The following is a 20,064-nucleotide window of genomic DNA, read 5'->3' as shown; positions in this document are numbered from 1 at the left end:
TACCTCACCACTCTGCAAAGTGAGTGATAATTCTTTGTCTAGATATATACCCAACTCTCCTTGCCATCCTAACCCTAATTGTTTTGTATGATTTTTGGGGTGTGATGAATGGTATATACTCATTTATTCTTCATTCAACAAATGTTTAATTAAGCCCAGTGTGCAAGGCTAGGAATATTAAAAAAAAAAAAAAAAAAAGACTTACACTGTACTCTTGAAGAACTCTTCCTCAATATCATGGTAAGGAGAGATACAGTATAGCACACTATAATACAATAATGATAAAATATGCTCTTGATCATTTATACAACTCATGATTCAAAAGGGCAGAAATATGCCCAAAGTTCTGTTAGACTGGTTGGACAGAGATAAATTAGCTACTTGGGGAAGAAAGGAGAGACATCAGATAGATGTCACCTGAGCTGGAAGGAGGAAGACATGCATGGGGACATAAATGGTCTTGGAAAAGGTTAGAATGTGAGTGACCCCTGCCGGGCTCAGGAGTTGATACTTCATTAGCAACAGAAGCAACACAAAACTTTCTTGAGAACCTAATATATGCTTTGGAACTGTTCTGGAAGATAGACTAGCATCAACCATTTAGTTCACCCAGGCTGCTGTAGCAAAATGCCACAAATCCTCTGGTTTATACATGATCGCAATTTATTTCTTACAGTTCTGGAGGCTGGACAGTTGAAGATAAAGATATCAGCAGATTCAGTGTTTAGTGAGAGCCAGCTCTCTGTGTCCTCACATGTTGGAGGAGGCAGAGAAGCTATCAGCGCCTCTTTCATAAGGACACTAACACCATTCACAAGGGTGAAAGCCCTCATAACCCAATCCCAAATGCCCCACCTCCTAATCACCATCACACAGGCGATTGCATTTCAACATATGGATTTTGAGAGAACAAAAACATTCAGATTACAGCCACAAGAGTAAGTTATATATGTGAGAATTCCACTGCCACGAAATGTGGCCCTAAAAATTGTCACATATGCTCCATGTTTGATGGAGTTTTTTTTTTTTTTTTTCTTAAATACTACAAAGACTGTAGGTGATGTCAGGATTTTCAGCATCTGAGATTTAAGGTCTTCTCCAAATAGTCCATCTGCTACAAAGCTGATTTTCATTGTGCATTCAGTTCACGTTAGGTATACAGTTGTACTAGAAGCTACTATATGTCACAAAGCCACACACTTCTTTATGGAATGCATTTCTTTCAAAGTGAGCTCGAACAATTAGTGGCAAATGTTCAGCTATATCATTTCCAAAGAATGTTGGTCCTCTATCTGCTTTTTTAGGGTACTAAGTCTCACATTTGCAAAATCTTACAAATGGTTTTGTAGCCTCTTGACTAGTCAGCAGACTAACTTTTATCTATTCACTATAGGTAGGGTAACTATGAATCAAGGAAAGAGTAGTAATGTTGCAGTCAACCAGACCTGAATTTAAAACTCAGTTACTTAAGCATTGTATGAATTTGGGCAGGTAACTTAATTTACCAAACTTATAAAGTTTTTTTGACCTTTAAAACAATAAGAATAATAAAATCAATTTATCTGGGGTGGGAGCATGAGTGTTTGAAGTAAAATATCTAATATACTCTGTCACATAGCTGGTGCTTAGATGATGGTAAACGTGTGTGTGTGTCTGTGTGTGTGTGTATGCATACATGTAGTCTAATAGTAGGTGGTTCTGATCTTTAAAAGTTGCCAAATCCATATAAAGGACTAAAAAAAATGATATTTTCATGGGGATTTACTGAGCATCAGGCTCCTTCTGAATATGTTGGGGATGATATGGGTAGTATAAAATTATCTGGGACCCTGAATGATGAAGGTCTGATTAAAGAGACAAGCTCATGGGGGAAAATAGATGATATTATAAAATTATAAAAACATTTAAATGAAATGTTAGACGATTTTGTATAGGCTATGAGCACAGCAGCTCTTGAGATTTGGGAAAAATAAGTGGTGATCAAGGAAGTCAGAACATACAGTTTAACTTTAAAATTCCTGCATTACTTAGAAAAGCAGAGGCTGGAAGATATCAGCATCAAGGTCACAAATTCCCAATTTTCAGGCTCGGTCTACCTAGAAAATCTGCTTCATTTGGAGTTTACATTACTTAATAAAATTTCCAAATCAACTTTGAAAAATTTGGATATTCTGCCAAAAAATCAAGATTTCTTTAAAAAAAAATCAAGAGATCTATAAATGTGGGGATTCTATCCCTTTATGTTTATGGTGACTGGTGCTGAAAAGCAGGTGTCCCTCCAGCTGGGGCCCAAGTTGTAGTCTACAACCTATACCTGTTCCTTTACTTGACTGGCTTCAGTCTTGGAATCATTTCAAGAGGGCTTTTAGGAGTGAGTTGCTGGGGGAGGGGGGATGTTGAGTTTAGCATTGTCATGTCAGTGGAGGTGATCCAGCATCCAAGGCAATTATCTGGTACCTCTAGTTGGAGATGCAGGGGTGAAGTTTGAGGGTAAAGGCAGATCTAGAGTAGGAAACGTAAACATGAAATCAATGGGAATTCAAAACTGGTAATGAAGGGGATTTTTAGTACAGTTATTCTTGTGGTGTTATGCTTAGATCAGCTCTTGTGCACAATCCAGGCAAACTGAATCATAAACTCTGGGGATGGAGACTCAGAATTATAAGAAACCATCCAGGTGATCCTGATTCACATTAACTTTGAAAAAAATTATTTTTTTTTAGTTCATTGTGGTTATACATAATAGTAGGGTTCATTTGACATACTTGCATGGAATTATAATGCCCCTCCTCTTTGGGGGAGGTACTGGGGACTGAACTCAGGGGCACTTGACCACTGAGCCATAACCCCAGATCTATTTTGTATTTTATCTAGAGACAGGGTGTCACTGAGTTTCTTAGTGCCTCACTTTTGTTGAGGCTGGCTTGGAACCAAGATCCTCCTGCCTCAGCCTCCCAAGCCACTGGGATTATGGGTGAGCACCACTATGCCTGGCTAATTTCCCCTTTTCAGTACCCAGTGCTTTCTCTCTCCCTCCCCTTCTCCTTTCCCCTATTCTCCTTTCTCTCTCAGTCTTCATTTTATTTATTTATTGTTTTTAATTGGTACTTTATAGAATCCACAAAAGATGGAATTTACCGTGGTGTATTCATATGTGTACACAGTGGAATTTTTTCAAATTTATTCCATGCACAATAAATTTTGAGACTTATCAACTTAATGAATACTACAGCACCAAAACACAAGTGGACTGAGAAATAAACTTTGATGTATACATATTTTACAGAACCTTGAGGAGTAAAAATAATGGAGATAAAGAGGTATATGCTAGCCAGGTACAGTGGCGCACTCCTGTAATCTCAGGGGCTCCAGAGGCTGAGGCAGGAGGAGTGCAAGTTCAAAGCCAGCTTCAGCAAAAGTGAGGCACTAAGCAACTCAGTGAGATCCTGTCTCTAAATAAAATATAAAATAGGGCTGGGGATGTGTCTCAGTGGTCGAGTGCTCCTGAATTCAATCCCCAGTACCCCCCACAAAAGTATATACTAATTCACAATGGGAGGGTCCAAGAAAAAATACAGGTACTATGGATTGGGCAGAGGGGAGTGAAGGAAGGGAAGTGGGTATAGGATAGTAGAATGATACAGACATTATTACCCTATGTACCTACACGATTACACAACTGGTGTGATTCTACAACATGTACAACCAGAAGAATGAAAAGTTACACTCCATTTATGTATGATGTGTCAAAATGCATCCTACTGTCACGTATAATGAACAAGAACAAACAAAACAAAACAAAAAGAAGTATATGCAAAGAACAAGCAGGCCAGGATAACTCGCAGAATCTAAGGGGTTTCAGAAGAAAGGTGTTCAAGGAGTTTAAATGGTGGCAAGATATCCAGGCTGATGATAACTGATTATTTCACTCATTCCAAAGTTACTGGCTATTTTTAAAACTCTGATTCCACAGGAACAACACAAAAATTGGGCAGTGGGCAGATAGAAGTAGCAGAAGTAAAGCAATCATACAGGAAGTCAGGCCATGGATGAATAGAGAAAAACCTAATGATGCCCAGGGTACAGCAGACAAGGCTTTGCATATGTGTAAGGGTAGACAGAGCGAGAAGAGGCTTGGCATTGGGGAAACATTTACATTTCTGAAAAATATAGGTGATATGTAAGGACACAGGCCACAGGCATCACAGGAGTGAATCATAATTGAAGGGGAGACAAAAACAGTGACTTTTGTTTGGAGACAGGAGGGATGGCTAAAGGTATGAGTGCTGGCAGGGCCTGGGATCTGCAGCCCAACTTTTGGAGACTGGATAGTGCTTTTGCTGCTTGTTAATTATGTAACCTTGGGAAGGTTATAAGATGTCGCTGGCTCCTTGTCCTCATCTTTAAATTCAGTTCCAGACAGAGCCAACTTCATGGGGGTTGTTGTGATGACTAACATGATTTGATGTATGTAGAGAGCTTTGAACAGCTGGCCCATAGGAAGTGTGATAAAAGGGATGCCAACTAAATAAAACAAATTGGGATGGAGGCTCAAAAATGGAGACACATGGAATCCTGAGCATGTAAAAGCCCCTCCAAAATCTAAAAGCCACTTACAGAAGATTCTGGAAATTGATACCACAGGATTTGGCTCCTGAAGACAAAATGGCCCCGGGGGCGTGTTGCTGTTCACAGTCAACCATGCACGAATAAATGAGCAGTTGACAGCCCTGAAGACCAAGGAATGCCAGGGTCAGGATGTGGTCAACCAGGTAAAATGACTTTCTTAGCTGACGGCCGGGAAAGGAGAAAATAGAGAAGAGGGTGAGCCTAGGATAAGGAGACAGAGCAGTGGATACTGGTGGAATGTTAAGGCCATGAAAGTATCTGGGAAGGTCAGGGAGACAGTACTGAATTGGTTGAGCCTGGAATAGACCAAGAAGAAGCCAGAAGGAGCCCGAGTGAGGCAAGAGTGAACAGGAAATTCACTTTGAGTATAAATGAGAAGCCATTGCTAACACCGAAGTCCATGTGTCCTGAGGAGGCCTTCATCAGCACTGAGTTAGAATGTGCTGACTCTACCAAATGGTCAAAAGATACATCTGAGTTATCAATTATGCTATTCAGTAAATGCATAGGTAACAAGGCAGGATTTAGTAAAAGAATGGAAGCATAGAAGCAATTAGTATGTTACATATTGTGCTAGGAGTTTTAACATGGTACTTTATTTAATGCTTAGAGACAGTGTAAAAAATAGGGCTTAGTAATCACATTATACAAATCAAGAAACAGCAGCTAAGGAGTATAGTAATGTGCCCCAGGCCATATGGGTATTAGAGCTTAGAGTCATATCTATATTATTTGATTCTGAAGCCCCTTGTCTTTTTCTAAATTAGCTGACAAAATATGAAAGGATGCTAAGCATTCTCAAATATGCTGTGATCAGTTGGAAAGAGGACCCAGATGTATGTGATTTGCAACCCTGTTGGCATGGAAACCTCTTTTTCACAACCTTCTGCTAAGAGGGCAGACTATTCTACCCCAGTCCTATAACCTAAATATATAACCTTAATGTACAACGGATGAGGTACTAACTGTAAGAATTAGAAAACTAGTGATTCTCTATTTCATTTAGAGATTGAAAATGAAAATATGCATTTTTGGTCTGCTGCATCTGTTCCATGTTGACATCCATTTCTACTTAAAGAACCAGTAAAGACATTAACCAGTTACTAATCAATATGTGCGTACCAGGTTTCTTACTAAATTATCACTCTAATTCAATCAAATATACTATCAACCAGTTATTTTGGGTGAAGAATGAGAATAGATATTGCCCGTATTTTCAGATACATTATAGGTATCTGAAAAAGAATGTCAAACAGGTGGATTTTAGTTGTAATTTGTCATTGTATTGGCTAAATGATGAATATCATTAGGCAAAAACTCTGAGAAAAATTGCCCATTTTTTTTAAACATAAACTGTTATTTGAATGAAAGAAAATGCAGTTTTGGATATGGTCGTTGATGTCTGTGGGAAGCTCCCATAGTCTCTGGGGTCCTACATATCTCATGCTTTGCAGTTTGTGTTTGTCTTTTGGAGCAGTGATTCTCAGAGCACCAACTGTAGTGCAAGACTCACCTGGGAAACACAAAATTCTCCAGGCCCGCTATAGAGTTAGAATTTCAGGGTTAGGGCCTGGCAATATGTGTTAGCAAACCATCCTAGCCATTCTTGTGCACATGAAAGCTTGAGCACCACTATTTTTTAGAGTAGGTCATACTTGAAATACAGCAGTACAGCCCCTTGGATCCCATTGAACCTGTTTGTAGAATGAAAATATAATTTACTAAATAGTAACACACTGATCTGAAAAAACTTTTTTTAGAATTGCTTTTCTTTAAGAAATATGAAGAGCACTTATGATTTTCAAAAGAACTTTTCTAGAAATCTCACTTCTATAGGCTCTTCTTTTAAGTTCTTTGGAGGGTGCTTTGCACAGACATGTATGTTAACTGGAGACATTTTGTAGAATATATTTGTGAAATTTATTTGGTGTAGATACATGGTTTAGAGTTTCTTTTTTTTAAAATTTATACATGACAGTAGAATATATTTTTTTAATTTTTCTTTTTTTTTTTTAGTTGACGATGAACACAATATCTTTATTTATTTTTATGAGGTGCTGAGGATGGAACCCAGTGCCTCACACATGCGAGGCAAGCGCTCTACTACTGAGCTACAGCCCCAGCCCAGTAGAATGTATTTTGACATATACATGGGCTATAACTTATTCTTGTGGTTGTATATCATGTGAAGTTACACTGGTCATGTTTTCATATATAAACACAGGAAAATTATGTCCGATTCATTGATTCATGATTCATTCTATTGTCTCCCATTCCCATCTCCCTTCCCTTCCCCCCACTCTGCCCTGTCCAGTCCAGTGGACCACGTGTGTCCCCAGCCTATTGTGAGTCAGCATTCAAATATCAGAGAGAACATTTGGCCTTTGGGTTTTGGGGATTGGCTTGTTTCATTTAGCATGATAGTCTCCAGTTCCATCCATTTACCTGCAAATGTCATTAGAGAAGTGCAAATTAAAACTGCACTGAGATTTCATCTCACTCCAGTCAGAAGGGCAATTATCAAGAATTTAAGTAACAATAAATGTTGGCGAGGATGTGGGAAGAAAGCCACTCTCATACATTGCTGGTGGGACTGCAAATTGGTGCAACCTTTCTGAAAAGCAGTATGGCGATTCCTCAGAAAACCTCATTTTACCTTAATTACCTCTTTAAAGATGTTGCCTCTGGTATAGTCACATTCTGAGGAACTGGGTGTGAATATTTCCACCTATTAATTTCATCCCATAACAAATACACATACCTTGTCCACTCACTTGTAGTTTGAACTGGTTAATCCTTCAGAATATTAATGGTTGTGAACTTGTAGATGAAACCAATGTAGTCCATCAAGGACAGCCTTCCTGCATTCCAACAGGGGCCCCAGAGCTACAGATTTGCTCCATTAGCATCTCCAAATGCCAAAGAATGAATGGGCCATCTAAAAGTAGGCAAACAACCACATTTGCTAAAAGGATAATGTTTCATCCATTAAATAAATGTGATACCTTTTTCTAGTCTGGTATCAATATAGATGGCATGTGAAAAATGAGTTCGCTGAGAGTTAATTGACTGCGGAGACTCTATTTTCAGTCTCTGCCTGTATTTTTTGAATTAATATACACAGTGGGTGATTCAGCAAAGGATTTAAAAATAAATTCTTTGTAGAACGCTCCCAACAATTTGATGTCTTCATAATTCATGAAGAGTAGACCCATAATAGCTCTTATTTTCTCTTCAACTTTGGAAATAAAATATGCCATTAGTTTAAATTAGGCTTGTATGTGGAATAATCAAGTGTATCAACAAATATAGTTTGACTCAGATATCACTTAACACTAAGAATAAATGCCAGGAAAGAAATGGCTATTTAAAAAAAAATCACATGTAAAACCTGTATTAACAAGCGAGGCTAAAAATATTTTAGAGATGATGGACAACATATGAGTTTATACAATTCAGTTATGAAAGCTCAAACATAAGATTTATACTTATTGTAGAATAGCTACTGTTTAAGGAAATACTCTTAGAATGTAAGGAAAATGCTCTTTGACATCTGGCTTTATTTGGTGACCACAGGAGCATTCTGGGTAGTTGGTGAATATGTAGATGCAATATGGAGTTACATATATTTTTTTTAATGTTGGAAGGTGTTAGCAGTGCTATATCAGGGCTTCTCACATTGCCTGGAGAAGGCCCACATGGAAAGAATTACTGTATCAAATGTGGTCACTTCATTTATTTCTTTCCCCCAAGAAGTTCAAACCTCCAAGGAGGTAGACCATGGATAGTATTTTATCTCTTCTTGCTGTAGGAAATGAAAAGATAGAGATATGAATTGGATTTGTCTGAAAGCTTCTGGATCCAGGAGGCACCTGGGACCACTGCTTAGGTGTCCATTTCCAGGCATCCTCCAGTCATTTGGTCACATTTTTTTCCCCTCTAATATCAGACTTTTGCTTTCCACTCGTGGGTGGCACAATTGGAGACAAACCTTATGAAGACTTAAGTCTTGATCTAAAACCTGGAAAGGGGAAGAGTGAAGGAGGTAAATATAGGTTTAAAATTACCTCTTTCTTTTCTTTTCTTTTTTAACCTCAAAGATCTTATTTTTTCCTTCACAGTGTGCAAAAATATACTTTTAGTGTGTCTAGTAGTTTTTATTCCTGTCTCTTTGTACACTTGGACAAAACACTAGGAAAATAAATTTAATATAGCTCTTCACAAGTTTAATATTAGCTTGGTGGCTTCTGTGCTTGTGTCTTTTTAAAAAGTGGCTTAAACCTTATTTACCTATATCATTTGTTGACTTGGCAGGTCATGAAGAATACAGCCCCACTCATGCAGAAAGTACCTGTTTGCCCTTGTGAGAGTTCAGACATGAACTGGAGCCAGTGGCCCATTAAGTACCTTCTCTTGTTGTTCAAAGCGTATCCTAGCTCTGCAAAATAATGGTTAATGCAGAATGTTGTAACAAAGCCAACGGCTGAAATTCCTATAACTCCAGTGAGAGTAGAGGTTGTGTCAAGTTTTCAGAGTTGGGTTCCATTGTTTTATTACTTCACAGTGTTGGAAAGTCTCACCTAGAGTGCAATGAGAAATAGGGAAGTCAGGAAACAGTTTACTACTATGGTGAGTGTTTTTGTGTCTCTGTGTGTGATTTTTCCATTTAAGGTAATATTGTAATAGTTTCTGGGAAATAAAGTAAGTTCTTTTCCTTCTTTTTTATTAAATTGCTTACCAAAATATAAAATTGCTTACCAAAATATAATTTCTACAAGAATGCACCTGATTTTTTTTAAGTTGTTATAAAATAACGATAGCAGCATTTTCCATATCCTACATTTAATGGAGAAGAAAATATCCTTGTGATATTGAGGTAGTGATACAATATGCATACCTTCAGTCCAGAGTCCCCTTGTGAGATGTAATTCTGTATAAAAAACAGTAATTTTCAATTTTATCTTTAAAAGCTAGAGCTAAATTTTAATTTTGAAGGTACTTCTATAAAAATTTCAGGAGAAGCTTTAGAAACCAATTAAGAAAGATTTTTGTCTTAAGGCTTTCTCTGCCTGACATTATGCGTTAGTTATACATATTTTAAATTCTTTTTCTGTTTTTTTTTAAATCATTCGCATACTGTATTAGCAGAACCTTTTGTGCAAAATAGTTTCAGCAAATATCCTTTTCACCATCATCATCATCATCTTTTTTTTTTTACTTTTCTATTCTCTTTCTATATTTTGCAAATGTTTCTTCACCTGAATTGTCCAAAACTAGTAAATATTACATCTAGTTCCTTGATACAATCTGTGAATCATTGTCTACTGAAGGAACTGTTCAAATATGATATTATTTAACTGGTTACTTTTCCCAAAGAGAAACTCTTGTATGAAATCAGAGTTTGAAAGAGAGGCATGTATGTGTTTTCTGTGAAGTGAAAAAGGTCAGGTGTAGAGGATTTGGAAGGGAATGAGCATATAAGTCACTAGGCATGGAGGTAATACAAAATAAACAAAAAAAGTTTTAAACTTGTGCGTATTTGTGTGACTAATTGCTTGAGAACGTAGCTAATGAAACCCCTTACACTAAATATATTGGTGTAAATTGTAAACCTCATCTTTTAGCAAATAAAAGATCCGTGCCCAATTTCTTACCAGAAGATTTTGACAGTCTAAATAGTAGTGATTTAGTGGCTGTTTGAAACAGAATCTTTATCCTCTTTTATGTCTCATCTATCACAGAGAATGCCAAATACTGGTATTCTACAGTAATGAGAGGGTGATCATAATGGGCAGAAGAGCTAAGGTTAAATATGAGCTTACTGTCAGCCACTGTCCTCAGTTCTTCAGGTTTGTCCCATTTAGCCCTCACATCAGCTCTAGAGGGAAGATACTATCACCTCATCTTACATATTTACAAATAAATTTGTATCATTGCAAATAAATAATAATCCACACCATTATTTGAATAATTGTGTCTATGTCACTAGATGATGAAATGATGTAAAGAGTACCTGAGGTGGCCAAACACATCCAGGCTGAACTGGGATTCCAGCTGTGGCAGTTTAGCACCATGGTATATTTTTTGAACTACTACACTAACTGCCTATGGAACCTAACACCTGGATTTCTGAAGATGTGAAGTTGATTGAACTGGATTTCATATATGTAGTTTCTCATTTTTTCAGAAGAAAAAAACCTGAAATCTAAGGAAGATGGGTTAAACTCTTCCAAGTCACAGCAATAGGTATGGGTCAGAATGGGAGATGAACCCCATTCAACCTGGCCCTGAGGCTTATACTGTTCTCCATGAGTCCAGAGATGACAATTTACCTTGATCACAGTCACATGCATTTCCTTTCAGCCACCAACAATAGTTCAACAGGTTTATCTATGAAGACACAACCCAGTGCTTAGGTAGGGGAAATGCACTGCAGAGTAATAAAGAAGATCTTGAGAAAGGAGATCATCCAGGTGTGAAATGGGAGTTCAGAACTTGTTTTCCGTGGCATATTCATGCTCAATTATGCCCCGAACTTCATTAGGCTATTTTAAGTCTGTTCCTTGGGTTACAATAACAGGGCTTTTTCTTTCTCTGTTTCAGGTATGGAAAAATTGTATCCACAAAGGCAATTCTTGACAAAAACACAAATCAATGCAAAGGTATGTATAAGGGCATCCATACTCTGAGCTCTTGCCTATGCTGTTCAATTGATGGTTCCTGCATCACGGCGGTCCAGGCCCCAGCTGCACAATGATGGCAGTGTACAGTATATGGCAACCCTCTTTAATAATGCCAGTGCTTTGATGAGTTGTATTTCTGGTAACATCGCTCATTAATTTTTTTCATTAACAAACAAAATGAAAATCACAAATCAGAACAAGTATCAAATTGCTTCAGCATAAAACTAAATTACCTCCTAACAACTTTGGGTTGTCTGATTTGAATGATATTATCAGGGATGCAAATTGATTTCCTATATAAAAATGAGGAGCACTGGGGGAAACTTTCACTTGCAAAGCATGTTTTAATTTCTCTGTTCTTTAAAGCTTTAGCAACATTTGTTGACAAGGAATAAATTTATTGATGGGCCCACTGTATCTAAACTTTGGCTATAAATAATTCACAGGATTTCAGAGTTGGTATTTCATTTAGTCAAGCTTTTTTTTTTCTTCCCTGAACACATATCTGAAGTCTTTTGATGATATCTGTGGCTTATGTTTCTCAGTGTCTGAGAATCCCATATACTTTTAAAGGTTGTGTTACATTTTTATTTGTGAAATCTATATGGTCTCTCTTGCATGACTGTGGTTCTTACTGGAAAATTGGAAAGCTTCTTATAACATATGTTGTTTGTTGTTCTTAATCCAGTCTTCACTGTAATACTGAGATCAAGAAGTGTGGAAGAGCCAAGATCATTTTAAAAACTGTCCCCATTTCTTATGCAAATATTATATGCACACATTTTAAGTAAAAAAACCACTCATATGTGCATATATATTTGGGTAATGGGAGCCAGAGTCAATTTAGCAGTTTAAAAAAAAATAGAATTCCATGTCTCCTTTAAGCTAAAAAATACAGTAGTTACTATAAAGCAATGATAAGACATGGTTTCTGTCACCCAAATGTTCTATTTCTTGTTGAAAATAAATCAAGAAACTATTCTTAATATTCCTATTAGGAAACATGCATTGCCCTAGTTTATGTCAGAGTGTCACAGAAGTACCTGTAACAGAAGTATCTATAGAATGGTGTCATGATCATAAATGTACTATTGGCATAGCCCTGTTTGGGGGTAAATGCAGTTTTAACAATGTGCTAAAGGAGATTCCTTTCTGGGGAATGAAATTTATAAAATCAAGGCAGAATGCATGGGCATGGGAAAAGATGATGCTTAGGAGAAAGAGTTTCAGAATATAGTTATATAGTTTTATACTATATAATATAGTTGAGTAGACCCATTTAGTTGGAATGGAAAAATTAGACCTGTTAAAGAATTTGGTAGAGAGAAGGATGGGATGAAGCTTTTGGAGGCTTCAAAAATGTTATTCTGTATGTTTCAAACTTATTTCTGCATATAACATGGACCCTTTGATATTAATAGTTTTTGAGTAGGTATACTATGATTGCTTATGCTTTTAAGAAAAGATATTTCAGCAAAAATGGGTGAAATTGGATTACAAGGAAAGAAAGTGAAGACAGAAAAAGAAAAAAAAGGAAGTTTTGAAACCATGGTCAAGGGTAAAAATAAGGATAGAGTCATCCTGTTTTTTAATTATCATTAGGGTAGTGGAAAGGAGTCACTATAGAATCAGTTACTCTCTATGAAGATGAAAGGGAAGGCGGACCAAAGTGAAGCTTGCATTTTGAGTGTTCATGATTTGGGAAGAGGATTTGGTGCTCATAGAGGTTAGAAGTCCAGAAATGGCAATCACATGTTTTGGGGGGAAGATGATAAATTCCGTACTGGACATGCTGAGCTAGAGGACCTGGCATAGCATTTGTGTAGAAAATGTCAAAGAGGACTCTGTGAGAAAGCTTAGGGTTACAGATGGCCAAGGGAGTGAGATCACCAAAGGATAATCTATGGAAGGGGAATGGTCAGGGGTAAATTAGGGAGAGCAACTGAAAACAATATCTTGGAGAACATGTAGGAGTAAAACTGGACCATGGCAGTCATTTCCTGGCTGTGGGAAGCCTCTGGTATGTTAGAAGCATTACAATATGATTCCCATTACTTCAATCCACTTCCAAACTCTTTTGGGTAAAAATGTCAATGGGACCAACCAGAGAAAATTGAGGTCCCAAGACAGTCAGCTGATACCATTGATGAAATTCTAACCAGAAGCATTAATCTTCACAGGCAAGCAACATCAGGGAACCCTAGTACATTCTATTATGTGTTTGATAGCTGCAGTGGTCCAAATGAAAGGGCCCTTCCCTAGGCAGATTTCTGCTCAACCATTCAGACGTCTCTGATCACTGAATATCATTGGAGAGGGCATAGAGGAGACTGTCCATGTGGAAAACTATCCTTGTATAATTGTGTGGTTTGAAAAGTGATTTAACCAAAAGCAGGCCAGAGTCTCCATAAGTAAGTTATCCAGTGTGTGGGAGAAGCTAATCTGTACAAACTACTGTGGGGCTCCTCAGCTTAAGTCCTAACTCCTATCCATAGTTTTTGGTAAGTGCTCATTTCGTTTTCTGTCTCTCTAGCGAGATGTTTTAAAATAACGAAGACAGGGCCTGTGTAATCTAGAATACCTCTTTCCAGAGTGGGATGTGTGCAGGGTATAGACACATGGCTTATTTGGAATAGTAGAAAAAAATTATTAGAACATGCATCACTTTTGGTTTCTACATCAACATTTTGTAAATATTTTGCTATGTAAGCATCATAAATACCTATGTCTTCAATATGTAAGTATTGGGTTTTCCATTCCAAGATATTTGTATTCCTAGCAGTCAGGTTTTAAAAAGTAGTTTGGAAATTATTGGTCTTAAAACATAATAGGTACCCGTAACTATGAAAGACAGAAAGAAGAAGTAAGGGGAGGAGAGAAGAAAGGGCAGGGGAGACTGTGGAACAAATTGGGAAAATCATTCATGAAATGGATCCTTCAGCAGGACTGAAGGACTGTGGGGACTGGAGGGCTGGAGATCTTTTGCTGACAAGGTCATGTGAAGAAGCCTTGGTGATCATGTGACCATTATACACTTAAAAAATCCTTCAGTCACCTTGTTTTGGCCTCAGCCTTTGGAACCTTTGGTTAGCAGTAGTGACTCTGATTGATGATAACCTTCACCAAGCACATCATGTGAGAGGCACTAAAAAGTAAGCAGTCATGATCAGAAGTGTACTACTGGCATGGTCATGTTTTGGGACAAATAATCATCTTAATGGGGTACTAACTCCTATTTAGGGCATGTCCTTCCAGAAAAGTGGACCTTGATGTAATTACACATAGAGACAATTAGGAAGAGTCAAAAATTACATTTCAGGAAAATAGTTGATAGTTATTAATGATGATCATAGAATAAGTCTCTGAGATGTGGAAGAAGATACAGGTATTCAGAGAGTTCAAGGACCTCATGAAACCCGGTACTGGAACAATGATCTCAGGGTTTTCTGCAATCCTCCAGAAATGAAGCAAGGAAGAAGTTGACAAAAGTGACTAATCCAGAAAGTATTTGTGGAAAAATAACTAGAATGATAAATTGAGGGTCTGTAGACTATGGTAGAAATGAAGGTTAAGCTGGTTTTAAAGTTGGTTGATGTGAGATTCTAAATTGGAGATTTTAGATAGGACTGGGGCAGTATTGAGAAAGGAACATGCAAGACTCCCACTCACTCACTATGAAAGAAGTGGGTAGAACGGTGTGGACGAAAACAACAACACAATAGAATAACAAAAACTTGAGAGGGCTAAAAGAGAAGAGGTATCCTTAGGGCAAGTTAGGCAATCATCGGAAATATGAAAATTAAAGCAATTTACAGTGATCATTTATATCCACTCAAAAAGCAAACACGTGGGCCATCCAGTGCTGCTCAGTGTGAAACTGGTGCATGACATCTTCACCATTACCATGCTACATTGGAAGTCTTTTTGCAAAGTTGGTTCAGAAAGAGCAATAAAGGGCATAGTCATTGATACTGATTATTCCACTGAGAACATTGTACCAAAGATTTTATTCAACATATTTTTAAAATTGTGTATACATGCAACCAGTCTGAACACTCTTCTATTCTCCACTCTAGAAAAATATATAGGCAACATTCAAATTCTAGCTTATGGACCATATACAACTGTTACATAGCTATTAAATTGGTAATCATAAGAACTAGACTGTCAAATCCTGGGAAATGTTTGTCATGTGAAACTAGATCAGTATTAAAGAATATGAAATAACCTAAACAGAGAGATATATAAATATCTGAAAATCAGCATAGCTGTGTTATGACTGTGATGGATCTGTACTGCGTTGGTGGATCACTGCCACTCCACTTCGTAGCTGTGTAACTTGGAGTCAATTACTGAACCTTGCTGTGCCTTAGATTCCCCATCTGTAAAGAGATAATGATAAGAGGGCCTCATTCACAGAACGTTGTGATGATTAAATGAGTTATATTTGGAAAATGCTTGACAAAGTCTCATGTTCTTTTCTATAAAATGCTTTTATACAAAATAGTTTCTGTTAAAATGTAGAATTATGTATGATATATTACTATTATATTCATGTTTATGTGAATCTGTTCTGCAGGAAAACAAAAATACATCTCTTAGAACAATTGAGCTGGTTTCAATTATATTTATATTTTTATTGTTCTTTCTATGAAACCTGAATAACTCATGATCATGTTTTTGTTTTTGTTTTATAAAATCATTTTATATGATTAGTAAAGAATTAGAATGCCATGCTTTGCTTCTTTAAATAAAGGGCAGAAGTTGAGTTATTTAGGACCATTGCTTTCTTAAGGGAAGAAATTGAAGAGTGTGGAAAGGGGTTCTTAAAACAAAATCACTAAGGTCATTGAGACTGTCATTATAGAACACAAATGGGATTTGTTCTTACTTGGTTTTCCATCATTAGCAACTTCGCCTGAGATGAAGGCTTTGCAATTAAAACTAAACATTATGAAGACAAAGATTTATTCAATTTTGCTTTTAAAGATGTGGTACAGAATCATTTTTTCATGAGCTGTTGCACAAGCAGCAGGCATCAGATGGAAGTTAGTTTTTAGTTGAGGTCTGAGAAAGTACATGCATTAGAGATAAAGATGAAGGGTATCAAAATTAACCTCCGTGAAATAGCCCCATAGACTCTTGACTATTTTAGCATCTGAAAGACAGGTTTAGTTGTCTCCCTCATATTACCTATGAGCCTGTCAGGTGTGGATGCTAGTTGGGTGGGGACACACACTCCTTGCTCTGTTGGGAAGCATTTTCCGGAACTTTTTCAACATAACCTCTGTTTTCAAGATTGCTCTTTCTTGGGTGCTGGCTGCGACTGCTTTGGTTCTGTGTAATATAACAACATAAAACAAAACCATCACCGTCAGGCCAAAATGACCAGAAGTTGCTGAACAAAGCCAGCAATCTCTCCAGATGGGAAGTAATAAAAAACAGACCACAAACTCGTTCAGATACTCAAACACAAGGACTAAATGAAGAGCTATCGCACCCGAGTTTCTGAGATGGGAGCTGCTTTGTTTTTTGTTTGTTTTGGTTTTGTTTGTCCCACTGGGTTTCCTCCTGAGTCCCAATGTATGAGTTAGTTTAAACGGTTGGGGGAAATTAAATGTAAGAAGCTATTGACAACAAGGTGTCCATCTTAAATGAATTTGGTTGTCTCTGCTTTTTTTCTGCTTTTTAAGGTTGGCTGTCCTTTCTCCACCCTCCCTCACCCCCACGCCCCTATTTTTCTGACGTGCTATGTGTTTGGAGCAGAGGGAGTGAGTAATGGATATTCCATACAAAGTTTCCATGCCTATTAGCCATGGGTGTAAGAAGAGAGTGCTGGCGACACATACAGTCGCACCATGAGGCGTCTGAAATACGCCCTCCTGCCTCCCGAGTCACAGGCTGGTTGAATTATATTTATTGAAACTAATGTTGCCTTTGACATTTCACTCAAAATCAAAAATGATGACAAGCATCTAATAGTTCAGGAATAATCCATGAGTGATATCATTCATTCATTTTTTTTGGGGGGGGGTGCTGTACCAGTGATTAGACTCAGGGGCACTTGGCCACTGAGCCACATCCCCAGACCTACTTTGCATTTTATTTAGGGACAGGGTCTCACTGAGTTGCTTAGCACCTCATTTTTGCTGAGGCTGGCTTGAAACTTGCGATCCTCAATCTTCAGCCGCCCAAGCTGCTGGGATTATAGGTGTGCACCTGTAATCTTGTCTTTTCTTCAGTCAAGGGAAAAATTCTGCCTGCTAAAATGTATGGAGATGGATAGTGACAGAGAGGGGTATGTGACTATATTGTTGGACTGTATTTATTTAGTAGTTCTAGATCCATGGCCGTTTGTCTACTTTGTTTTAAGTATTTCTCGGTGATTAAATATGAGGCCAAGCAGTTGGATGTACTTGGAATTAATTTTATTTTTGTTTTCTTCCTTATGCACTGACAGGAAATATTTATATAGCCAGTAGGTGAAGAGCAGATTGCTCTGTGAAACCCATGGACCAGCAGGAAGGGCAAATACTATATTTGCTCATGTTTTCAGGTATAGTCATGATAGAGTGGGACATTGCCCCTACCTATGGATCAGTCCTACCAAGGGATATTGACATGCACCGGGTTGTAATGTACATGCGTCAGTGAGTAGAACTATTTAATTCTGGCAGAGAGCAAACTTACCTGAGCTGCTCCACATGGAATCAAAGCAAGCAAAGGGGAAAACCCAGTGCCATGCTATGGAGAGGCTCTTTACTAGTACCTTTTATTTCCTGAAAGCAGTGCAAACTAAAATAAATGTTCTGTGAAATTTATGAGTCTGAGGAATTACATTTTGAGAGGAATAGGTACCTTCACCAGGTGGGCTCACCGTCTATTGAGCAAGAAGCTCATGAAACAAAATGGTCTGAAAAACACATTTATTCAATTTGCAAATAATGGAATTAGATTACTTAAAGAAAAAAAAAAGGACAAAAACAGTTGTAAGTTGTACGTTCCTTTGACATCGCAGATGTGTGATATTTCTGTACGTTTCTTTCATGAATTTTACTGTATTCTGGCATTCATTTTGCCACTAGTCACAGGTAATCAATATAAAAACTGACATGTTTGTTTGGTGTTGATATTGGCCTTTATTTTTATTTCAGAAGAGGTTAGTTTATGTAGGAACTTTAGTACCTTCAGCCAGTGCATTGGGCTGATTCAGAATTGTTCTGTAAGTACTGTTTACATGGAATTTTTATTCTTGGCCTATTTGGAGGAAAATGACAGTCTTTTTTAATGATTTTATAGCCAAAGTTGGGGAAAAACAATATTCACATGGGTGGTCAATAGTTTCCATTTGTTCTCTTTAGCTCAACCAGACAACTATAGCCAAACTTATTTCTCCTGCCAAAAATGATTCCTCCTAATTTATTATTTGCAATATCTGAGTACTAGACATTTTAAAGAATCATATGGTGATGATGATGATCATCATATCACTATTAACTTCGAGAACTCTTTGGAATCAATGTAAACAAAATAGATATTCATAATTTGGAAGACATACACTTGCACGTTTTTCTTCAATAGAGTTCTATAACTACCTGTTTACTCAGCCTAGAGTTGCTGTTTCATGTATGTTAGGCAAAAGTAATAAAAATGTCAGGAGAATTGCCAATTTTGAGACCAGCCTCCGCAGTTAATCAAATAAAAATAATAAAAATTAAAAAATTAGAAAGCACCAGGATGTAGCTCATTGGTAAAGCATCTCTGGGTTTAATCTGAAGAGAGAGAGAAAAGAAAGCCTACAAGCACTAAATATAACAGACAATATTGCTATTTTAAACCTAAGTTTGTATTTGATAGCATTTAATACTGTACCTATCTAATGCTTTTACACATGAACAAATGATGAGATTTCATTAGGAATAATTTTTAAATATTGCAGTGGAATGTTAAATGTCATAAAAATAAAAAAAATAAGAGTTATGTCTCACAATCAAAATGTTTCTAAGCCATGTTTTCTAACTGAACAGCAATCCCTTTGCCCAGATAATGCATCTACTCTGCTACGTTCAGTTCCCTATGTTTAGAGTCTGACTTGTGTCAATACACGTAAGATGCTCTTTCTTCTTGCTTCTCCTAGTCTACATCAGTTGTTTTTTGGTGGACTCTTCCCATCTTGTCTAAATACCTTGCAACACCAACTTCATCAAACACCTTCCAAGATCAAAAATCTTTTGCTTTACCATCTCTCCTGCTTCTACAATTAGGGTCCTTTTTGTAGATTATAAGCTCCTCAGGCTTCGGGTGGGACTTACTTTCCATGGCCAATGACTTCAGGACAGAAGACATTACTTAGATTCCAGGGCTTTGTCTTTCTCTCCAGGCTGGTAAAAATACTAACGGCACCAAAGACATACTGATGCACATGTAAAAAAATAATAACAACTACACAAACAACAAAGCAATGATTTCTAACTCCGGATGTTTATTTTATTAATGTGGAATTATCCCTTTTGTTGCCTTAAAGTTATCTATTGTCACTCATCAGTGATCTTAAAAAGACATGAGAAGTTTTAGATGGTAACATATATTTAAAATGATACGCAAAATATAACAATGTGTGTGAGGCACTAGTATGTACGTGTGTGTTCAGTTTATTAACATTTAAGTAAACTTTCAGTACCACATAAATAGAATTGCAGATATTCAAAACAATAAATAACAAAGACACTCCATTGATTTTTTTAGTTGTAAT

The 20,064-nt window shown here is 37.2% G+C and overlaps 1 protein-coding gene across 8 annotated transcripts in view; it reads left to right on the top strand.

Moving 5' to 3' along the window:
* Positions 1–20,064, top strand: part of RBMS3 (RNA binding motif single stranded interacting protein 3) — a gene marked incomplete at its 3' end in the record, with an annotated part of 671,965 nt that overhangs the window by 179,711 nt on the left and 472,190 nt on the right. For all 8 annotated transcript variants that reach the window (XM_081285615.1, XM_081285621.1, XM_081285618.1 and 5 more), the window contains exon 3: positions 11,233–11,291. In XM_081285615.1, the coding sequence (XP_081141741.1) occupies positions 11,233–11,291 (59 nt within the window). The remainder of the gene's footprint in view (positions 1–11,232; positions 11,292–20,064) is intronic.

This window comes from Spermophilus citellus (genome assembly GCF_964194105.1).
Source record: "Spermophilus citellus genome assembly, chromosome: 3".
Lineage (NCBI taxonomy): Eukaryota > Metazoa > Chordata > Mammalia > Rodentia > Sciuridae > Spermophilus > Spermophilus citellus.
The sequence above is the reverse complement of the archived record's forward strand: the minus strand, read 5'-3'. Positions and strand labels throughout refer to the sequence as shown.